Raw genomic sequence first — 24,767 nt, forward strand, 5'->3', positions numbered from 1 at the left:
GACTCAGGGCAAGTGTTATTGACCTTTCACTTGCCCACAAACAAAATTCACTTGCAAATTGATTATCCTAAACTTTCCTTGGCCCCATGAGGTACAGAGTCATCAACCGGGGTCTGTGTAGTCTTGCTGTTGCTTGAGGGACGTTAAAAGCTCATATCATGTACATAACTGAAAGGGGCAAGCCATTATATGGTCACATAAAAATATGTAAACTGTAAGTGATTCCGTGGCATTTTAGGGGCGAACAACCAATCTCTTTGCAGTTTTTCCATAAACTGAAAAAATTTAGGCCACGTCTAACAACGGACTACTGTTTTCTGATTGGCTGAAAAAAGAACTGGAGGGTCTTATTTACAACCTATGACAATGTCACTGATTTCTTACTGTTGTCTCCATTTTCCCGTTAAATAAGGAGTCTGTCGCCATACAAAATGTATATATTTATAAGAATTGACTTCAATATGTTTTTGCATGTATGGAGTGACATTGAAGTCAGTTCTAAAATGAATGTTCTGAATGAAGCACTCAATCTCTCCAAAACCATGGATTTCTTCTCTCCATTTGTTTAACCCACCCACCCTGTTGTCCTTAATTACTGGTTATTCAAGCTTCGCAGTTACCAATTTGGTGGAACTTTACTGGAGACGGCAAATTTCAAGATTCTTGTAACGAGTGATGTTACCTAGTGTGGAACGAAGGTGGGAAGGAGCTTGACTAGCAGTCTGTGATGGGTGGAAGCAATGAACACATGTACCAAATTTCACCAATGATATGCCACACAATCATCTATAAGTTAATCGCACCCATCTTTTCTCTTCCATGTCTACCACCCATGTCAGAACAATGACAACATAGGTTATCTCCCCTGGCAAGGTACTCGAGCACATGACAGAGGACTCAAGCTATCATGGGCTTCCCCAAAGAGGAGAACGTCCAAGTCCTGCATCAGTGGAGGCTCTCCTCCCACATCATCAGCTGACATGCCGTGATATAACTACAGAAACCCAACCTGTGCTCGAGCACCTGTCGGAGGCTCACATAATGCAGTGTTAAATAAGAGTCAAGCAAATATTCACTCATCTTCACAAGGTCATTGTCATATTTCCAAGAATCGGACATTATCAAATCTGAATTTCGCAGTATCGACCGACACCATTGATACATTGTTGCAATAGGTCAGTGACTTATTAGCAATCTGCAATATTGACAACTGTCTTATGACTGGCCTGTCAAACTTGCAGAAGATTCATCTGGTATTCCTCATAAACTGCATTTGTTGGGTACTATCTTCCATACAATTTGTTTGTTTGTTGTTTAACGTCACACTCAGCAATATTCCAGCTATATGACGGTGGTCTGTAAATAATAAAGTGATCGGACAATCCAGTGATTGACATCATGAGCACTGATCCATGCATTTGAGATACAATGACATGCATGAACCAAGTCAGCGAGCCTGACCACCCAATCCTGTTAGTCGCCTCTTACGACAAGCATAGTCGCCTTTTATGGCAAGCATAGGTTGCTGAAGAGCTATTCTAACCCATATCTGGCTATGATAAATATGATAAAATCAGGAGTAGTATTTGTGCTCGACTTGAACACAAAAGTGGGGAGGTGGGAACTGAGAGAGAGTTTCACACCGAAGGACTGTAGCATGTGAAACATCTTTGTCCAGAGGTCTTGAAATTGCCACTTGGAACGGAGGGTTTATCCATGGATCACCGATTCCTGACTTGGTTGTGCCTCCCCACCAACTCCAGTGAACAGGCTGGGTGAGTGAGTGAGTGAGTGAGTGAGTGAGTGAGTGAGTGAGTGAGAATTTGAGCCAACCAGGATTCAAATCCACAATTATAGGTTCCTGCGCGGCCAAGGGATGACACTCTGCACAGCGATTGCTGCCCGATACGAGGTGATATTATTATTTAATATGTACTCTGATAGAACAGTCATAATTCACCATGACAAATGCTGTTCTTTAGCATAACAGACCAATTAAGATAATTTCACCAACAAATTCAAAAGGAAATAGGTTCTGCAAGAATGCAGATTCACCCTTCCTATGCCTATGACATGCAACAAGAACAAAAAGAAACTTTTAACACAAATTTTTCACAGTCTGAACGACATCAGTTTTTATAGGACAATTTTGTGAGCTGGTCCTGAATCGAAATGAACAAAACAATTCAACAGAAAGAGGTAGTTAACTCAAAATTGAAATAGGAACAAGCCATTGTTTTTCTAGATTATTTTGACATTTTGTGATAGATTGCAACTGAATGCCAAGGCACCCAAGCAGAAGATATAATCTCCATTCATTATGTTTCAAGAGCAAATGAAAGAAGCAAGTGAGATTACGTCACTGATATTTTATTCCCTAAATTTATTTAATCAAATAGAATAATCACATTTGACAGTAGTAAGTCATTAAATATCAAGGTACCATATTTCCTCCATAGGATGCTGAACCTCCAATACACGCCAGCTTCTAATTGATGCGGGTCAGACACTCTGTCCAATAAACAGAAGACAGGCATCTATTAGACACCAGGTCTCTAATTGATGCGGGTCAGACACTCTGTCCAATAAACAGAAGACAGGCATCTATTAGACACCACGTCTCTAATACTGGGACATGCTGGCAATAATAATGGCCGTTTCCTGCAAATGTACACTTTGTACAACTGTAGAATATGGGATTCGGTACGGTAGTCAGTTGCCACTGTGCCAGCATTCAACAGAATTGAAGCGGGGCCTTTAATACATGCCGGCCTTTAATAGACACCAGGTCAACGGTTTGTGCAAAATTAATAGTTGCCCGGGCATCCAATAGAGGAAATATAGTAACATTATTTCCATTCTACCAAGAGTGAATAACAGAGGTCACTCCATCAATTTTAGCAATAACCCATCCCATCAATATCATGTCGACTCTCACGGAGAACATACACAGTATCAACATCTGGAACAGCACGGAGGTTGGATTGTGACAAGCACTGGCGATACCGTGACAAAATGTTTGACATGGTGGACTCTGTCGTCCAAGGCACAACAATTAGCTCTATAGATTAGCCTCCCTTGATCCAGTGAATTGTGGGTTCAAAACCAGGTTCACCTTATGTTTTTGAGTTTGTTTGCTTGTGGATTTTATCAGAGTCATAAACGTCTGGGACCAGCATTCCTTTAGCCCGTCCTCCCCCATACTGTGATAATACTGTTCAAAGCAAAATTCATTCACCTGACCAACTGAACTGTTTGGTTGGTTGGTTGGTTCATTGTTTAACGCCGCACTCAGCAATATTCCAGCTATATGACGGCGGTCTGTAAATAATCGAGTCTGGAGCAGACAATCCAGTGATTAATATCATGAGCATCGATCCACGCAATATGGTATAGATGACATGCATCAACCAAGTCAGCGAGCCTGACCACCCAATCCCGTTAGTCACCTTTTAGTCGCATAGTCGCCTTTTACAGCAAGCATGGGTTGCTGACGACCTATTCTAACCCGGATCTTCACGGGTCGATCTGTTTGGTGGTATCACTAACAAATATATGGAATATATATGAGAGATAGACATCAATATAGCACAGATAAATAAATAAATAAATAAATAAATAATATAATGACAAAAAAGGCAATAAAAAGAGTAGGCTGACTAATACCCATGACTTCGACTCAAACATAATTCTAAGTTCAAAACATGAAAAATATTTCTCAGAAGATCCACTTATTGAAATCAAGCATTGAACTGCACCTCTCCTATTAGTATCAAAAGTGTTCCTTAAATTTGAAAAGAATCCATGTAGTAGTTCTAGACTTATAGGCCATATAAATGATGAAGTAATACAAAAATTCCAAGTTCAAGGCATGTAAAAATTCATATTTTCTCAAAATATCCACATATCTAAAGCAAACTTTGCCCTGCACATCTTCTACTAGTATGGAAGGAAATTGTTCTCTAAATGTGAAAAGAATCCATGCAGTAGTTTTTAAGTTACAGGTCGCACACAAAAATGCCCTCGGAAGGACGGACAGATGGACGGATGGAATTGCTTGGTTTGTATAACTATAGGTCAGGGGTATAATAAATCAGGCTCCTAAAAAGAAAAGAAGCAAACTGTGTAGTGATTAGTTCTGAAGCCGACATCACATTGTCTTACAGAGGTTGTTCTAGCTATATCAGTGTCATGTCAATAATCCAGTCATGACACGGCAAACCTGTGGTAGACATTTAGAATAACGTCCATACTGTAAGTGTAACTGACCAGTCATATACGCAATCAACCAAGACACACAGCCTGACCTCTCAAACCAATATAGCCCCTGCATCTTACGAAAAGCAAGTACAGGCCTGATAACCCAGGTCCCCTTTATGTGTTTGACAGACATGTCGCTGTAGCAATGGCAGCAGTAATTCTGTCATCCCATTAGCATTGCGATGAAGTAAATGTGATCCTCCCCTAATTTCAGCCGTTCTGCCGCTGTAGCTTCATATATGGTGTCAGCAGCTAGTCTTCATCAACGCAGTCAACTGATGGGTACCCCCACAATGGCATCAGGCCTCATCACCATCAGCCAGCACTAAAGGGACTACTGGCAGCATCTGAATCGCCAAGCATCACTGCTTTGATGGTTTTAGATACCATGCTGTGATGAGCTTGCATTCATTAATTTGTGCATGGAGTTTTAATGGTCATAAAGGGCTAAACACTCATATCATACCATATACCAAATGAAAGATACCACATTCATAATTTACACCCAGGGCACATAAAATGTTTTCAAAGGGAGTGAATCAGTGATTGTTACTTAATGCTGCACACATCAAAATTCAAGCTAAATCACAGCAAGCTGTAATTAATTGAGTCTGCACCCAAAAATATCAGCTCATCATATAAGGCACGGGTGGCCCAGTCGTCTAAGGTGCCGCGATTCACTGTGCAGAGTTGCGTCCCTTGGGCATGCCAGAAACCTATGATTGTGGGTTCAAATCCCAGTTTGCCCCGATTATATTTCTAGGTTTGTCAGCACCATACCCATGCTCGTGGGTTACACCGAGGTGGTCAACGTCTGAAACCTGCATCACTTCGAGCTTTCCTCCCACATTAAGCTGACACGCTGTGATATAACTGGAATACTCACTAGAACTGTTAAACCCAACAAATTCACTTAGCTCATCATGCTTGGCACGATTCCACTAGGGCCTTGGTCCTGGTGAGCTACAAATCTATGATAAACACTTTGTAATCACTCAAGGTGATGCTGCCAACGTTCTATTCTCAGACAATATGATTACTGTTTCTACTTCTGTACTTTCAATCAGCTTTAGCAGGGAGGATTTTTTGTTTGTTTTGCAGACTTTCAACGAAGCAACCTTTGACAATATGTCCTGTGACATTAATAATTGCACTTTAACTTTCATCAGTGTCAACGGAAACATACGAAGAACTGACTTCTATGAAGAATGTTCCTGATTGATAGGTCATCTATAATTGTCCCAAGTGTGCAAGAAAACAGCTTGAGAATGATGAAAATATCAAAAGCGTGCAGAAATTCTTCAGAGGTGATTTACACACCTGCTGTGGCTGTTGTATGGGCTGTCATGTCGGCTATGGCTTGCGATGTATCCATTTTGATCCCACACAATCTCATTACAAGCCTAACTCATCCTGAATAGCTCTGAAGGTCATATCTAATCCAATACAACTGCAGCTCTTTGCTCAAGGAGCTCAATGGGCTCCGAACAAACCAAATTACGATCATCCCCTACTTGGTATTCTCAGACCAGATTTTCCCCAAACCAAATAAGGGTGTCTTCAATTATTATGTCTGATGCATTCAGCACCTACATTCTATAATAATATCTGGCTAATTGCGATGTAAGCAGGATCAGAATGACACTGAAGTTATGAAAATAGGAACGTGACACAGAACATGTCACGAGGAGAAGAAGTGTTCAGAAATTAAGGGGATAATGTCCTGGGTCCCTCAAAGTCTTCTCCTAAGGTATGTGAATCTAGGACCTGAAATCTTTTACTTTTAACATTAGGGTTATGACATATACCCTTTGACTTTCATGCTGAATTTTGAAAACTGAGACTGAAAATTAAGAGCCTAAGGTTTAGGTCCTGGGTCCGTAAGGTCTTCTAAGGTATCGGAATCTCAGGCAATGAAATCTTTAACTTTTAGCATTGAGGTTATGACAAGGACCCCTTCTCTTTCATGATAACATTGAACACTGAGATTGATATACATTTCTGGCTTTCTACATAGCTAGCTGAGGCATAAAGAATAAAAGATTTCTCAGCTGTAGGTGAGAGATGCTTGACACAATATTCAGTAATGATACAGCTTCACAAAGTGTTACATTTCAGAAATATAATCTTTGTCTTGTGAGTGACATGTAAATGCACTTGTCACAGTGCAACACCAACACCTGATTTGTCTTGTTTCACTCTCAGAGTATTCCTGACACTTCATACCAAATCTTTGATTCCCCCTTTGAACTGATTTTCGGATTTACGGCCAGCAAGACATCCTGGTTTTCCTGGATGTTTTCTCTGCACCACACAGACATATATATCAGCCAAGTTGGAACGTGATACCGCTGTCCAGACATACTCAGTGACAATACAACTAACTTCACCCATTCAGATAATGTGTTTTTACACAGTCTCGTTTTGAGCCTGCCACAACAAATGTCAGTCTCTGCTTTGTCCCTGCTAATCACATAACGATGCCATTTCTCAAAGACAATAGACAAAACATGACACAATGTGACCATTGTTATCCACTGAAGACAAGCACCCTGGATTGAACCACCATTACAGTCAGACAAAAGGAAATGGCAGCTTTGTTGGTAATCCATTGTCTCTAAGTCCCTCCATCTTGCCCAAATCTTTGGAGAAAGTTGGCAGTTCATGAATGATTCAACGGGTAGCAGACGGTCTATTTTAATGGTACAACATAAATCTGACATTTCAGGTCCAGCCTGGGACACGACAGAAATGAAAAGGGTTTCCAGCGTGTTGCAAGATGTCTTCTGAATCCTAACAGTGAGTGAATGAATTGTGTTTTATGCCCTACCAGGTTTCACATCGGTTCATTTTCTGGGACCGATTTTCTACCAAAATGTTCTAAAGATCTTTTTTAACATTTGGTAATGATATGAAGTCCCATCAAAATTTGATCCAAATCATGAAAATGTCCTTATATGTTTATTTTCACCCAAATTACTGCCTACACATTATGACCTGGACAATGTCTCAGCAGTCTCACTGGCAGATCCTGCATGGATGCAGGGTGTCTGCAGCCCCTTTTTTCACAAGTAACAGGTCAACCAATGATGTGGTTTACGTTCCCTTGTGACTCGAGTATAGTGGGTATCCCCCTTTTTCAAAACGCTGCAGGCGACTATGCTTGTCATAAGAGACGACAAACGGGATCGGGTGGTCAGGCTCGCTGACTTGGTTGATGCATGTCATCATATCCCAATTGCGTGGATCGATGCTCATGATGTCAATCACTAGATTGTTTGGTCCAGACTCTATTATTTACAGACTGCCATTATATAGCTGGAATATTACTGAGTGCGGCGTTAAACAACAAACAAAACAAAATAAAAATGCTGGATCCGCCCTTGCAGCTGCCTCTATTCTGAAGATGAAGATATTTCCTGGCAAACTGATGTATCTGGAATAATGCTCAATGTGGCGTTAAACAACAAACAAACGAACAAGCAAAGTTCAAAATGGTGGATCTGCTATTGACAAGATCCACTGGGATGAGATGGTTATCTCATCTCAATATGATGTAAGGTTTGGTGTCATGCATGGGGGCGGTGGGGTAGCCTCATGGTTAAAGCATTTGCTTGTCACGCTGAATGATGTCAATCACTAGATTGTTTGGTCCAGACTCTATTATTTACAGACTGCCATTATATAGCTGGAATATTACTGAGTGCGGCGTTAAACAACAAACAAAACAAAATAAAAATGCTGGATCCGCCCTTGCAGCTGCCTCTATTCTGAAGATGAAGATATTTCCTGGCAAACTGATGTATCTGGAATAATGCTCAATGTGGCGTTAAACAACAAACAAACGAACAAGCAAAGTTCAAAATGGTGGATCTGCTATTGACAAGATCCACTGGGATGAGATGGTTATCTCATCTCAATATGATGTAAGGTTTGGTGTCATGCATGGGGGCGGTGGGGTAGCCTCATGGTTAAAGCATTTGCTTGTCACGCTGAATGTCCAGGTTCATTTCTCCATATGGGTACAACGTTTGAAGTTCATTTCTGGTGGCCCCTGTCGTGATATTGCTAAAATATTGCTAAAAGCAGTGTAGAAAAACAAACTCACTCACTCACAATGCCTGGTGTGAAACTGGTCAATCTGAATCTGACACTCGCCTTGAATGGATAAACAACAGACAACTACGTTCAGTAAACGTTTGATTGGTTCAAATCAACTCCTGTATCAAGAGTCGCTATATGGCTGAAATAATGCCAGAGCGACGTTAAATTGTCAACTCACTCACTGTGTCAAGATGGTTCTTTTTATCCTGGGAACTAGTACAATATTAAAGAAAATTATCATATCATGAAGACAGTGTTAGAAATTAAGGGTGGTTCTTAAAGTACTCTAATGTAGCATTTGAACCCTTTTATTTTCTTGTTTTTAACAATAGGATTATGACAAGGATCCCTGAAATATATTTCTTTACTTTGATCACTGGGAATTTTATGCTAAACAAATGACAAATGACTATATATTTAGATATCTGCTTATGAATACCACTATCTATTCAAATGTAATGCCTTTGTAAACTAGATCTAAATATATCCCATCTCATTATTATGAATGTCCCAACCGGTATAATTACAAGAAACTTGTGAACTAGAAATGTTTCCATGATAAAACAACCTGTGTACATTTATTGACATTGTACATTATACTATTAGCCCTAAATGTACAACATCATCACCATTATCAACATATGCTCGTGTACCACCACTGGTGCTAATTGGAGAACAAGGAATTCAACTGAATTGTTAATCAGAACTTGAAAGCTCTTGCATTAGCTACCAGAAAATAAGATTGAATTTCATGACAAATTACATGGGCTCCTACATTCATCATTGTATACAAATACTTGACAAAGTATCACGGTACACAAAACCTTTGCGTGCAACACACTGACCAACAGGTTTGATAAATTAATGCAAGCACACTGGCAATATACACGAACAAGGGCACTATTTCTTTCCTATAGGACTGAATTTGCCCTAATGACACAACAGTGATAACACAGATTTGCCATAGTGATATGCAGTCATTTTGCTAGAGACACATTATAAAACTTTATCAACCTTTTCCAATCATTATCATTATCAAATTTGAAAATGATCATCAGGACAGTTTGGATGTCCTAGAAACTGAACTGACCCCAGACCCTGGATATGACATGGACTTGCCCACATGTGGCGCATGTCTGGACAATAAGACCTCAAGTTCCTAAATAGAGAATCTTGAATCTTATACAGACTTGCCATTGTGACATGACAGGCAGGACAAATTAGCTGAATATTACCCATAGGAACACAGATATTAGGGAAATTAGTTTGAGCAAATCTCTTTGAGCATAATATTATTTTCTTCCCACTGATTAGCTAGTTCATGGCAATTGTCCCATCATTGGTTTTATGTAACAATGTTCAAACAACAGACTGACAGCTGATGTCTCCCCATGTGATCTGGAAACACACTTTTTCTAGATTTTCTCAGAAAAAGTCCAACACACAGCTCAGAATTATGGATTACAAGTCCTCAGGAAATAATGCAGAAATAATCCACTTGGGACATATAATCTGTAGCGCCTCACAGCAATTGTTTATTCTCCAACTATACTCCCCCCAAATGCTTCTTTACATGAAAACTCAATGGATATGTTGAGACCAAGGTCTGAACAACTCTATCATTGTCACGTGAATAGAACATTAAATACATAATGTCAACGCCAGAGTACAACCAGTCATCAATTATCTGCCTAAACAGATTCCACTAGGTGTAAAAGGCAAAACAGCCGTTAAGATTAGATGAAAGGATCTTAACACAATATGAATAAAATATATAATATGGATATTAAAACCACATTCAATATACAAGAGGGACCTTGTGGGAGCTAGGATCTATTTCTACTGTGACATCATGAAGAAAGTGTTTCCGTAAAAAATGCCATTTATGTTGACTGTACAAATACATTGTCTTCTTTGCTCCTGTTAGTTCATAATGTAATAAAAACATTACTTTAAAATCAATTTAGCATACATGTTTACTTTCGGTTGATCAGACATTATATCTAAAACCTGCGGCAATTATTACCTAACAATTTATTTTGATTAGATCTAAATGTAAAATCATCCCTACAACTGCTGTCAGTAGAAACAAAACAACTAGGCTGTCATTCCGATTTCCTGTCGCACAGACAGTCACGTTTGAAGCTATGAATCTCTGGAATAAATATGAATTGAAGCTTGCCGATTGTATTTTTGTGTTCCTAAGATAATGTAGTTATAAAAAATAACAAGAAGTCAAAATGTGTTTTTTTACCCATGAGGACCCTTATCTCATGGTGGGTCATGTATTTTAGATTTCTCTACCAAAGGCCATACAGAGTAGCAACACATTACCCTTTTCTTTAGATCATCACTGACACAATATTCACTTGACATCTTTAGCATTAATAAACTTGATGCATCCTGACTATATTACTACACCTTTGAGATGGCTATGTGAATGTGATCAAGTCTACAAGCATGTGAGATTGTAAACTGAACCATCCTGCACCAATCAATACAGTATTCATGCAATGCAATATTCTGCCTGTGTAATACGGCCAATATTCTGCCCCTGTTATATATGACCAATATTCATGTATTCAATGGATCTTGAGGAACAATCTTTCCACATATACTGCAACACTGTTGTTATGCGTCTCACAGAGTGTATAATGAGCAAAGAATAAAGAAAGGAAAAAGGTTTCGACTGACACTGTAGCTCACCTTTCAAAAACAGATTGTCAAATTGTCCAAGATATGCATTTCAATTGCCACAGTAAAGACACAGGGAATTTGTTGCTTCCATTTTGTTTCGACTGTGTATTTCCAAGCTGATATGATAAAAATATGTCAGGCATTTATCATTTCCATGACAGAATTATTATATCAAATTAATTACATGAGCCTTTTGGTATTATTTGAACTATGTTTTGTATGATTCATGGCAGGTTTAAAAGCGATACCAGTACATAAATTGAATGGAGCATAATTTACAAACTGTAAATAAAATTGATTATGTTTTACAATGTAGATATGCAAAAACATGCACATCACAACCTTCATGATTGAAGATGATACTCGACTAGTTATTATCTAGTTGATATTTGCTTATATCGCTCCACACCTACAGAAATATGGTCCAAAGAGACCATCAGTTTTCTAAGAAATCTGGAGAAAAGAGAACATGTTTTCAGAACTATGTTGACATAGACATTCTCAAGGCTTTAAGGTTTCATACTCGTATCTGATTTCTGTTGTAAATATTGGTTCCACATTGTAAATATTGGGACACCTTCAACATGAGACATATCACAGACACTCAATAATCGACACATGAATACACCTTGAACCCCAGACATCTAACAGGTGCTCAATAGGATAAAAAGACGGGTATTGCTGGCCAACTGTGTTTCTGTGTTACACCTTACTCTTAACAAATGGCCGTGTTGGGTTGTCTTGGAAATAAATATGTCTTCCTTCAGTCATTGCAATGAAAGTTTGCAAAATAATTCTCACTGGGATAACGCCCTAAGTCAGTGGAGCCAACTAGAATTGTTGTGCATGTGTAACAATAGCAAAGCATTAGATTAACGGGGATGATCCTTATTCTTAACAAATGGCCGTGTTAGGTTGTCTTGGAAATAAATATGTCTTCCTCCAGTCATTGCAATGAAAGTTTGCAAAATAATTCTCACTGGGATAACGCCCCAAGTCAGTGGAGCCAACTAGAATTGTTGTGCATGTGTAACAATAGCAAAGCATTAGATTAACAGGGATGATCCTTAAATCTGGCCTGCCGCCATGCTTGATCCCTACCTACAGCATAAGGCTTCACTACATCAGCCATGTCCAGACAAGCCCATTATTTCCTGTCAATAGTACATTTCCATTTTTTCATATCACTAAGGCCAGCATAATGCTATTAGGTCAACAGACAGAATGTCTTAGGGGTATACAATCAGTAGAAGCACCAAGTGTAAAAGACAATCAGGAACTACTGGATGATACAAGGTCGTACAAGGTCGTCATAATATTCCCAGAAAGTGTGCATATGTGCATGTGTGCGTGTGTGCATGTGTGCATGTGCATGCTTGTTTGTTGCTTTGTTTGTTATTTAACGCCGCACTCTGCAATATGCCAGCTATATGACGGCGGTCTGTACATAATCGAGTCAGGGCCAACAATATAGTATTTGACATCATGAGCATCAATCTACGCAATTGGGATACGATGACATGCATCAACAAAGTCAGCAAGCCTGACCACCTGATTCGGTTAGTCGCCTGTTACGGCAAGCATGGGTTGCTGAAGACTTATTCCTCCAGGTCGCATGTGTATGTAACAGGGGAGACTGCACCATTCAGAACACTGTCGTCTAAACCGCTGCAATCCAATTTGCAGTGTTGCAACCCTTAGGCATGCCAGAAACCTATGATTGTGGGATCGAATCCTGGTTTGCCCCGATTATGTTTCTAGCTTTGTCAGCACCATACCCGTACTCATGGGTTTCACCAAAGTGGTGAACGTCTAAGACCTGCATCACTTCTTGCTTTCCTCCCTCATCAAGCTGTCTGTGATATAACTGGAATACTGTTGAAAGCAGCGTTAAACCCAACTCAATCACTCAATCACTCACTCACCCACTCGGAACATTCAGTTTGCGTCTGTGAAAATGGTACAAATTCACAACAGATTTTTTTCAGGACATCCAGCTTTCCCCACAAACAATACAATTTTGGGGGGCTAAACACCTGAGGACAAACCACTTTTTTCTATTTGTTTCTGGAACAAATCATTAAAAAATATAAAAAGCATGCCTCATCCCAAAGTACATTAAATGGTCACCCCTTATCTATACCAACAATAATATTATAGTTGAAACAGTCCACATCCTTCATAACCAAACAAAGAGAGTGTTGGCATATTGCTCCAGTCAGCAATACCCTTCAGATTTCCTGATGACATTACTCCTGCCTCCCTTGTTTCCCCCATCTGAAACACCTCCAAGGAACTAATGAATAGCCGGGCCTCCAAGTCCTCACCATGTTTTTACGTAAATGCAAAAGCCCTTCACACATTAACGCCACTATCTTAAAACACTCTGCTTGTGTGGAATTAGTTCAGCTCCTCTGCACGTAGAAGTGGGCTATTTGTGTAATTATGGACTGTCACATCCAGCCAGGATAATTACGACAAATATATGATACTATAACAGCTGCCTACTGGAAATAATATCTTCAGTTAACGTTTGCTACTCTTTGAAGTGAGCAAACAGTACAAACAACGTCATGACAAATTCTCATAACAATTCTTAGTTGACTGACAATGCAATTTTGGCCTGATGAAGGATCAATGTCATTGCTTTGAAGCTAATGCTGTAACAGCCTGAGCAAAATGCAATCATGTCAGACAAATAGTCCCGCATTCAGCTGGGTTTTCAGAAAGTATTCATGTAACCATAAGGTCTCTTTATATTCAATTTATGTTTTCATCAAAACCATTGAAAGGTAAATCAGAAAAAAATAATAACTAGATATTACTTTAGGTGTTTATACCTAAACCATATACATAGTTTGTTTTATTGTAAGGATACTTCACAGGACATAAATATTTCTTTAAGATTATTATTGTTCCCTTCCACACACAAACAAGTCTGATTGAACAAGAAAGTAATGATTATTAAGTACTCTGTTGTGGTAACCACTTATTCTATCAGATTAAATAGAAACTTGTGCCAGCAAGCACCTGCTTCTGGTCCTGTGCCAAACAAAAAACACAAAGTTGAAGTGCTTTTTACAAATAAAACCACATGCATACTTTTCTGAATAGTTTGAAAGTAGGTCCTGAGAGAATGTGTGTAAGTTCAAATTGAATTGTTTGATATGCATTACTTAGAAGTTGACGGATGACAAAGTAGATACAACTTATGGATAACAACTTCTTCAATATTACTGAAAGGTGACATTTCGCTATAGATCCTTATACCATTGTCAAGCAAAACAGTCTTGCTTAACAACGGTTTAAGGATCTATACCGAAACATCGCCTTTACAATAATTAAAGAAGTTTTTATCCATAAATTGTATTTACTAAGTTCAAATTGCATTACAAAACACTAGAACAGCATGACAACCACTGATTATTAACACAATTACCCCACTCAGACATAGTGTGATGACTCTGAGCTGACAGGTCCTTGTCTTATCCCCTCAATGCTGAACGCCAGGCAGGGTAACAACAAGTACCATCTTTAAACATCTTCCGACATGAAGCGGCCGAGGATCGTGGGGTTTAACATGGAAACCCCACTCAGACATAGTGTGATGAACCATCGACCTTCCACTTTCCAATCAGACACTCTATCCACTAGACCACAAAGGTGGTCTGAAATGTCTTGAACAGTGCAATATTGAATGTGACACTGCAAGGTAGTCATGTTTGGCAAGTTAAGATCATGCGAGGTCAGTAAAACTTCATGATATATAATCCTGTGATAATTTAAGCATATTTTTGTTTCTGTGTCCGTTAAAATCCTTCACATATCACAAAAATCACAAACATAAGAAGCTTATAAACGTGTTTCATTGTGAATCATGTCTTCGACAACTACTCTAGAAAGTGTCACTGTTTAGTTACAGAGATTTACATGCTGTGATCTGATACTGTAGGCCTGAAGGAAGAACACTACTCTGTGCAGAATCCTGAGATAGACTCAGGCATCACCATCAATAAATGAACCCAATCATGGCAGGAAAATGCAAAGTCTCAGTTAGGTCAGGATGGTCAAAGATTTATCTCCCTTCTCACTGAGACATGGCTAATACATGGCTTGGTGAATGGTGGTTATATGGTAAATGGTACCTGTTATTTGTATTAAGAAGCAGTAAAACGCAAGAGCTGCATAGATAAATGAAGTCAGTGAAAATTGGTCTTTTTAATGAGGGATTTGCCTGATATTTAAGATTTAAAGTTGAATAAATGTTCTTGGTTATTCATTTGTTTCAGTTTTTTGTGGAAATGGTAATGCTAATGCTCATGGCATTCACTGCTCCAGCCACTTTGTGTCTTAAGGAAATTCCAAAGTGACACAATTGATAGTTTCTGATACGATTTTCAATGCAAGGTATCAATAAACAAGGATCTTGTCAATAAATTGTCTCAAACAGACAAATCTTCAGGTTCCAACACCTAAACAAGGACATGAAATAAGACTGACTTAAACAATGAATCTTAAATCAAAATAACTCTGATTTCGAAGTTTAAATGGACAAATCAGAAGATATTTCATTAAAGTGTAGCTTCCACTTTTTTTTAATCCTCTGTGTAATGTAATTTGTTTTCTGATCCTATTATCTGGAATTACATTAAGCCGATTGACACGCTCCTGCCATCCGGTAAATTGGGATATATTGCAGTAAAAGCCCAAACAATGATTCATGTCCATCAGTAATGTGATTAATCAACAAGAATATGCTTAACACAAGATTCAAAGATTCAACACTCACCATCATACATTAGAGTCGAAATTCTTGATCTGTTGACGTCATCATACCTCTTGACCTCAAAACCTAAATCTTGGAAGCGTTCCTCAAGTCTCTCGGCATCCACATCAGTTCCCTCCCTTGTCTGCTGGCCAGTGTTGGGGTGGAAGTTCTTGTTGTTGATAATTAGGAACAGGCCTCGACGTTTGTAGTTGAAGTTGTATTCATTTGGCTCTGATGGAGCACCTGGCCGAACATTTTTCTTTTCTCCACTGAAAAGAACAAAGATTATTCCATACAACTGACAGAAAAAGAATATGCAATGATGACTAAATGGGCTTACATGGAATGCACACCATCATGAGTAGTCGAAGAAGAAATTAGGCATTGACACATCTAAATACAGAAAAATGCTCAGAGGCACTTAGTCATATACGCTTTTGAAGAGGAATGCCTCCATTCCTTCACCTTTTGGAAAAGAAAGGATTTGAAGGATTGGTTTTTCATATATGAAACATTATTCTGCTGGAACCTTATTTTCAAATCTGGAAACCTCATCCATTTGTATTTCTATGTCTGTGGTTAGATTTAATGACTTATTAATCTATTTAGCTGACAACTCTGTTTCGCTTGTTTGTTAGGCATTACTTAGAAGTTGACGGGTGACAAGGTAGACACAATTTTATGGATAACATCTTCTTTAATACTGTAAAAAGCGATGTTTCGGTATAGATCTTTATACCGTTGTCTAGTTGTCCTGCTTCATATCCATAAAATTGTGTCTACCTTGTTACTCTGTTTCGATTGCTCTTTGGTATAACAGATGATATCTTCAAACAGGATTTGAAGGATTCGTTTTTCTTATATGAAACATTATCTTCCTGGAACCTTATTTTCAAATCTGGAAACCTCATCCATTTGTATTTCTATGTCTGTGGTTAGATTTAATGACTTATCAATCTATTTTTAGCTGACAACTGTTGGCATTGCCCTTTGGAGTAATATATGATATCTTCAAACAGGATCATGTGTTAGATTTGTTTTTCAATATGAAACATTACTCATTTAAAACCCTGTTTCCAAATAGGAAACGTCATCCATTTGTATTTCCATACGTGTGGTTGGATCAAAAGACAATGACACCGATCAGCATTGGATAAAGGCAGGCCACTTTGTTGCAGCTCACAAATCCCATCCAAAGCCATAAATGTCTCCTTAACCCAAATGTGCAAAAAGTGACTACTTCCTCCCAAATTCCCTAACTTCACTTACACATCATTCAACAAAATCCATTGACAAGATATTGCAACCCAAACTTTATCAAATGTTCCCAATTTGTGTAGCCGTAGCCAAAATATGCGTAAATCAATGGTCCACAAATTCTAGGTCATGCCAAATAAATCCCAAATTGACTTTGACACAAACTTTATCAAATGCTCCCTATTTGTGTAGCCTTAAGGGAACGACCATTTGATATTCAGTGGTGGGGGAAAACTGGGATTTTTTGTTTAAAAGTATTTGTCCTTATGTTTTACCCTCACAAATAAATCATACACTGGACATGTTGTGAAATCTAATGCAATGTCACTCAAAACAAAATAATTGTATGATTTGAAGCACTGACTGAAAAGTCTCAGTCCCCAAGAATATTAAATGTCCTTAACCCAAATATGAACATGTAATTTGGTGGTCCATAGGTGTGGATGGCAATTAAAATGGATCTATGTACATGAATATGGCTTATTACATCCCAGATCAATACATGACTGTAGCTAGGGGCTTGTGGCAGTAGTCGGATATCTAATCACCTGCCAGGGCAGGGGCTGCGTGAGGGTATCATCGTTAACACATTAGCTGCCACAACGTGAACGCCTTCATGTATGCATTGATCTATTTACATTCTGGCACGGGAGGCAGCACACAGGCCCTCCACCAACAAGTTGTCAGGAATAGTCCTTCTGCTGTATTGGCTTCAAATACTGCATAGATCTTATGTATCAAACCCTGTATACTATAGCAATATATTATATAGATCTTATGTATCAAACCTTGTATACAATAGCAATATATTATATAGATCTTATGTATTAAACCTTCTATACAATAGCAATATATTATATAGATCTTATTTATCAAACCTTGTATACCATAGCAATATATTATATAGATCTTATGTATTAAACCTTATATACCATAGCAATATATTATATAAATCTTATGTATTAAACCTTGTATACCATAGCAATATATTATATAGATCTTATGTATTAAACCTTGTATACCACAGCATTATATTACCATTACCATCGCTGTGTATAGGGCGAGTTTTTTGTCGTTTACACGGAGTCGAAGATCTCACATTTTTTTCCAGTTGTTTCACTTTCATCTTCCACTGGCAATGTCAACCGGCGTCCGATAGCCAGCCCAGCATTTGACAATAAGACTTCGCATTTTGTCCTAAATAACTGTTCCAATAACTATTTCCAAACATAAACATGATTTGTATATGTTTTTCTTGAATAAAGTTTAATAATTTCTGCAAATAAAGTTGAAATGACCCTTGCCTCGACGCAGATTGTCAAACCAGCTGACACGGTAAAACAATCAACATCTGTGAGTAGAGAGCCGGAAGTACTGGAAAGCATTTGCATATTGCACATGTGACCTAACATGTGATAACTGGTGAAGCTGAAATCAATTCCTGCTGTTTTTACAGTTGTATTAACAACTGTTGGAGACGGAATAAACACACTGAATGTGAAGCAAACATAAGCCTAGTTAGTTACAACATAGTTAATTGGCGATTAAATTACTCACCATTGTCTCTTATTTGTTATTACTTCATAAATGAATCATATTTTACAAGCACCAATTTGGTGTCGTACCGTGTAAACACAAAATGGCAACATGTGCTGGAGTTACACACGCGACCCATCATCAAAGAAAAAACAACGCAAGATAAACATATTTTTATTGCGTATATAAGGTTTGTGTGCGCTCTTATGATGTGCTTCATTCCAGGTCGCTTTATACACGGAGTATAGGATTTTGGGTCCATTTTGAAGGCGTGTACAGGGGGTTCGTCTTATATGTGGGGTCGCTTTATACACAGCGATATACGGTATATAGATCTTATGTATTAAACCTTGTATACCACAGCAAAATATTATATAGATCTTATGTATTAAACCTTGTATACCACAGCAATATATCATATAGAGCTTATGTATTAAACCTTATATACCATAACAATATATTATATAGATCTTATGTATTAAACCCTGTATGCCACAGCAATATATTACATAGATCTTATGTATTAAAACTTGTATACCATAGCAATAATTGAACATGGCCCACCGAATTCCATCCATGGATAGACACTTCTGAATGCATCTGCAAGTGTTTGAACACAACAGATTTGTAATGAATAGGCTATTGAGCAGCGAGCGAGAATTTAGGCTCCTTTGTCACAGTATTATGACAGGGTCATCAGGAATCAGCTTTCCATAGTGTACCCACAAGGGAATCGGAATCATTTGTGGCAATTGGATCCATTCAAGCATATACATGGACAGTGCTGATAAACAGCCCGGCGTGCAGGGATCCCAACAACCCAAACTAGGACTTCTTCTCGCTTGTCTCAGCTTAGATTATTCACCAACCAGCATATGTGTTTGATAAAAAATTCACTGCTGGTCAGAAAGGGATAGATTCTTGTCAGAAAGGGGTAGATATTGGTTCAGAAAGGGATAGATTCTTGTCAGAAAGGGGTAGATATTGGTCAGAAAGGGATACATTCTTGTCAGAAAGGGGTAGATATTGGTCAGAAAGGGATAGATTCTTGTCAGAAAGGGGTAGATATTGGTCAGAAAGGGATAGATTCTTGTCAGAAAGGGGTAGATTCTCGTCAGGAAGGGGTAGATATTGGTCAGAAAGGGATAGATTCTTGTCAGAAAGGGGTAGATTCTCGTCTGGAAGGGGTAGATATTGGTCAGAAAGGGGTAGATATTGGTCAGAAAGGGATAGATTCTTGTCAGAAAGGGGTAGATTCTCGTCAGGAAGGGGTAGATATTGGTCAGAAAGGGATAGATTCTTGTCAGAAAGGGGTAGATTCTCGTCTGGAAGGGGTAGATATTGGTCAGAAAGGGGTAGATTCTTGTCTGGAAATGATAGAAACTGGTCAGGTAGTGATAGATTCTTGTCAAAAAGGGGTAGATTCTCGTCTTGAAGAGGTAGATATTAGTCAGAAAGGGGTAGATTCTCGTCAGGAAGGGGTAGATATTGGTCAGAAAGGGGTAGATATTGGTCAGAAAGGGATAGATTCTCATCTGGAAATGGTAGAAACTGGTCAGGTAGAGATAGATTCTCATCAGAAAGGGGTAGATTCTTGTTAGGAAGGGGTAGATATTGGTCAGAAAGGTATAGATTCTCGTTAGGAAGGGGTAGATATTGGTCAGAAAGGGATAGATTCTCGTCAGGAAGTGGTAGAAACTGGTCAGGTAGGGATAGATTCTCATCAGGAAGGGGTAGAAACTGGTCAGGTGGGGATAGATTCTTATCTGGAAGGGGCAGATACTGGTCAGGAAGGGGCAGATACTGGTCAGGAAGGGGCAGATACTGGTCAGGAAGGGGCAGATGCTGGTCTGGAAGGGGCAGATACTGGTCAGGAAGGGCAGATGCTGGTCTGGAAGGGGCAGATACTGGTCAGGAAGGGGCAGATACTGGTCAGGAAGGGCAGATGCTGGTCTGGAAGGGGCAGATACTGGTCAGGAAGGGCAGATGCTGGTCTGGAAGGGGCAGATACTGGTCAGGAAGGGCAGATGCTGGTCAGGAAGGGGCAGATGCTGGTCAGGAAGGGCAGATGCTGGTCAGGAAGGGCAGATGCTGGTCAGTAAGGGCAGATGCTGGTCTGGAAGGGCAGATGCTGGTCTGGAAGGGGCAGATACTGGTCAGGAAGGGCAGATGCTGGTCTGGAAGGGGCAGATGCTGGTCAGGAAGGGGCAGATACTGGTCAGGAAGGGCAGATGCTGGTCTGGAAGGGGCAGATGCTGGTCTGGAAGGGCAGATGCTGGTCTGGAAAGGGCAGATACTGGTCAGGAAGGGCAGATGCTGGTCAGAAAGGGGCAGATACTGGTCAGGAAGGGGCAGATACTGGTCAGGAAGGGCAGATGCTGGTCTGGAAGGGGCAGATGCTGGTCTGGAAAGGGCAGATACTGGTCAGGAACGGCAGATGCTGGTCAGAAAGGGGCAGGTACTGGTCAGGAAGGGGCAGATACTGGTCAGGAAGGGCAGATGCTGGTCTGGAAGGGGCAGATGCTGGTCTGGAAGGGCAGATGCTGGTCTGGAAGGGGCAGATACTGGTCTGGAAGGGCAGATGCTGGTCAGGAAGGGGCAGATACTGGTCAGGAAGGGGCAGATACTGGTCAGGAAGGGGCAGATACTGGTCAGGAAGGGGCAGATGCTGGTCAGGAAGGGGCAGACACTGGTCAGGAAGGGGCAGACACTGGTCATGAAGGGGCAGACACTGGTCAGGATGGGGCAGATGCTGGTCTGGAAGGGCAGATGCTGGTCAGGAAGGGGCAGATACTGGTCAGAAAGGGGCAGATACTGGTCAGAAAGGGGCAGATACTGGTCAGGAAGGGGCAGATACTGGTCAGGAAGGGGCAGATACTGGTCAGGAAGGGGCAGATACTGGCCAGGAAGGGGCAGATACTGGTCAGGAAGGGGCAGATACTGGTCAGGAAGGAGGAGTAAATCCTACTGGCTGCCTGCAAAATATCCCCATGGGCAGATATATTTTCATTAAAAAGGAGTAGATTCTTAAAATCTCCCACTTAATGTCATTTGAAATGTGAGCGATTATTTTATTTGTTTCTACAATATCGGAGAAAAATAGACTACCAAAGCCCTTCATCAGAAACATCACAGCACTGCCTGACCCATGGGGAATCTTCAAAGGATCACACTTTCAGAATCAAATTAAAAAAAAAAAGGTCGACGAGCTAAAAAAGAATTGGCAACTTGTAAGGAACTTTTATTTGAGTCTACTCTTTGTTCATCTCTCCAGGGAAAAGCTATCAGACAAGGGCTTCACTGAGGGAAATAGAACAACACTTCACATGACAATGTTATTTACTATGTGACAGACTCTGCTTAAACTGTTGAGATAAGCTTCCTCATAACAATCAGTGGGTGAGTGGGTGGGTGGGTGAATGGGTGAGTGAATGAGTGAGTGGGCAAGTGAGTGAGTGGGTGAGTGAGTGAGTGGATGAATGGATGGGTGAATGAGTGGGCAAGTGAGTCAGTGGGTGAGTGAGTGAGTGGATGAATGGATGGGTGAATGAGTGGGCAAGTGAGTGAGTGGGTGAGTGAGTGAGTGGATGAATGGATGGGTGAATGAGTGGGCAAGTGAGTCAGTGGGTGAGTGAGTGAGTGGATGAATGGATGGGTGAATGAGTGGGCAAGTGAGGTAGTGGGTGAGTGAGTGAGTGGATGAATGGATGGGTGAATGAGTGGGCAAGTGAGTCAGTGGGTGAGTGAGTGAGTGGATGAATGGATGGGTGAATGAGTGGGCAAGTGAGTCAGTGGGTGAGTGAGTGGGTGGGTGAATGGGTGGGTGAATGAGTGGGCAAGTGAGTGAGTGGGTGAGTGAGTGGGTGGGTGAATGAGTGGGCAAGTGAGTGAGTGGGTGAGTGAGTGAGTGGGTGAGTGAGTGGGTGGGTGAATGAGTGGGCAAGTGAGTGAGTGGGTGAGTGAGTGGGTGGGTGAATGGGTGGGTGAATGAGTGGGCAAGTGAGTGAGTGGGTGAGTGAGTGAGTGGGTGGGTGAATGAGTGGGCAAGTGAGTGAGTGGGTGAGTGAGTGGGTGGGTGAATGGGTGGGTGAATGAGTGGGCAAGTGAGTGAGTGGGTGAGTGAGTGGGTGGGTGAATGAGTGGGCAAGTGAGTGAGTGGGTGAGTGAGTGAGTCGATGAATGGGTGGGTGAATGAGTGGGCAAGTGAGTGAGTGGGTGAGTGAGTGGGTGGGTGAATGGGTGGGTGAATGAGTGGGCAAGTGAGTCAGTGGGTGAGTGAGTGAGTGGATGAATGGATGGGTGAATGAGTGGGCAAGTGAGTGGGTGGGTGAGTGTGTAAGTAAAGGAATGAGGGAGTGAGTGAGTGAGGGGGTTGGTGGGTGTTTGGGTTGTTGGGTGAGAGAGAGTGAGTGGGTAGATTCTGGTCAAGAAGATATAGAATATAGTTAGAAAGGGGTGAATTCATTAGGAATTGAGCGAGTGAGTTTGGGTGAGTGAGAGAGTGAGTGGGTAGATTCTGGTCAAGAAGAGATAGAATATAGTCAGAAAGGGGTGGATTCAGTAGGTAGGTAAGTGAGTGAGTTTGGGTGAGTGAGAGAGTGAGTTTGGATGATTGAGAAATGAGTGGGTAGATTCGGGTCAAGGAGAGATAGAATATAGTCAGAAAGGGGTGGATTCAGTAGGTAGGTAAGTGAGTGAGTTTGGGTGAGTGAGAGAGTGAATGCATGAATGAGTTAGTAAGTGGGTGAGACAGCGAGTAAGGGAGTGAGGGAGGGAATGATTTTGTACCTGAGTGAGTGAGGGTGAAGGGAGGGAGGGAGCGAGGAAATGATTATTTGTGTTAGGGAGGACTATCTCTCCCTTTCCATTAACATCTTCACAGTACAGACAAGACAGACAGCTCCTCTAAACATTCTCAAACATATGATCATAAAGATTGATAGCATTTTCCTATCACTATTCTTCCGGACATTTCAAGTGCAATGCAATCCTTAGAAACATGGCTGAAAAAGCAAACTGAAGGAAACCACCACTAATGGCTGTCTGTAATATAACTCAAATGAAAAACATAAGCTAAGAGCTTAATCTAATAACTCAGTCAGCTGCAATGATCAATTATTTTCAGATAGAATCAATTTAGAAATCACTTTTCTTGAAGGCTGATTTGAAAATAACATGCAATATTTTTCACGGACATGTATCAGGCTAATGAATATTTGTGAAAAAAATAAATATATATATTGTTACCAGTGGTAACAAATTCTATGGAGTCTATTTTGCACAAATGGGAAATATAACTTTTATCACCCGTTAAGAAATGCCCTCACAATAGTGTGTCCAGGGTTTGACAGTCCAGATATTACATGCTTTATTTCTTTAACAACACAATTCCGTCACACAAATGGATTGTCTTCGAGTACCAAGAGATGAAATCGGTGAGTTCATCTCCGATGAATCCATCTCAAGGTCAGGCAGTGTTTATCCCCAACCATCAATGCTTGAGAGGAGGACGAGGGAAATGATTCATAGCGGATTTTTGACAGCCAGTCAGTCACTGCACTGAATACTTGATTAAAAAGTTTTCAAGGAAACATACATTTCATAAACAACAAATAGGCCAAACAGATGAGATGGTGAATTATTGATGAAATTGTTCCTTGTTTAGTGACAGTAATTCAGTTCTAATGTTTGAACTCATCAAATTTTTGATTGAATTCATATTGATAATTGTACTGCATTCTTCTATGAAACACCTTGCAATGTCGAATCCTATGCAGTAGCACAGCAGAGATGGCAAATCAAGAACTCAAACCTATTTGTATCACATGCATTAAAAACGTTTAACCTTTGAATTATTTTTTTTAAATTTTGCTTTGATGTCCAAGCCCAAGAAATGCTATCTGACAGCAGTTTTAACGTGGATTACATGGAGGGTTTATACAAAGTCTTTAATGTAATTGACCAATCAAATTTAAAAGTCACTCCAAATACATGCTTTCACGACTTTGAAAATCAATAATCCTGGGTCACATAAGTATCACAATTCATTGGAAACATTTTCAAAGTCCTATGGCTATTCTTGGTTATACTCTCCATATTCATCAAATATTCCAGCAGATACTGGGTCATGTGACTCATTGCAATC

At 40.1% G+C, this 24,767-nt stretch overlaps 1 protein-coding gene across 1 annotated transcript in view; it reads right to left on the minus strand.

Moving 5' to 3' along the window:
• The window catches only part of LOC139469543 (uncharacterized), a 131,607-nt gene that overhangs the window by 17,244 nt on the left and 89,596 nt on the right, over window positions 1–24,767 (minus strand). The window contains exon 3 of the mRNA XM_071251736.1: window positions 15,851–16,098. Within this exon, the coding sequence (XP_071107837.1) occupies window positions 15,851–16,098 (248 nt within the window). The remainder of the gene's footprint in view (window positions 1–15,850; window positions 16,099–24,767) is intronic.

The sequence above is a fragment of the Haliotis cracherodii genome, unplaced genomic scaffold (assembly GCF_022045235.1).
Source record: "Haliotis cracherodii isolate W230 unplaced genomic scaffold, xgHalCrac1.p SCAF_2, whole genome shotgun sequence".
Classification (NCBI taxonomy): domain Eukaryota; kingdom Metazoa; phylum Mollusca; class Gastropoda; order Lepetellida; family Haliotidae; genus Haliotis; species Haliotis cracherodii.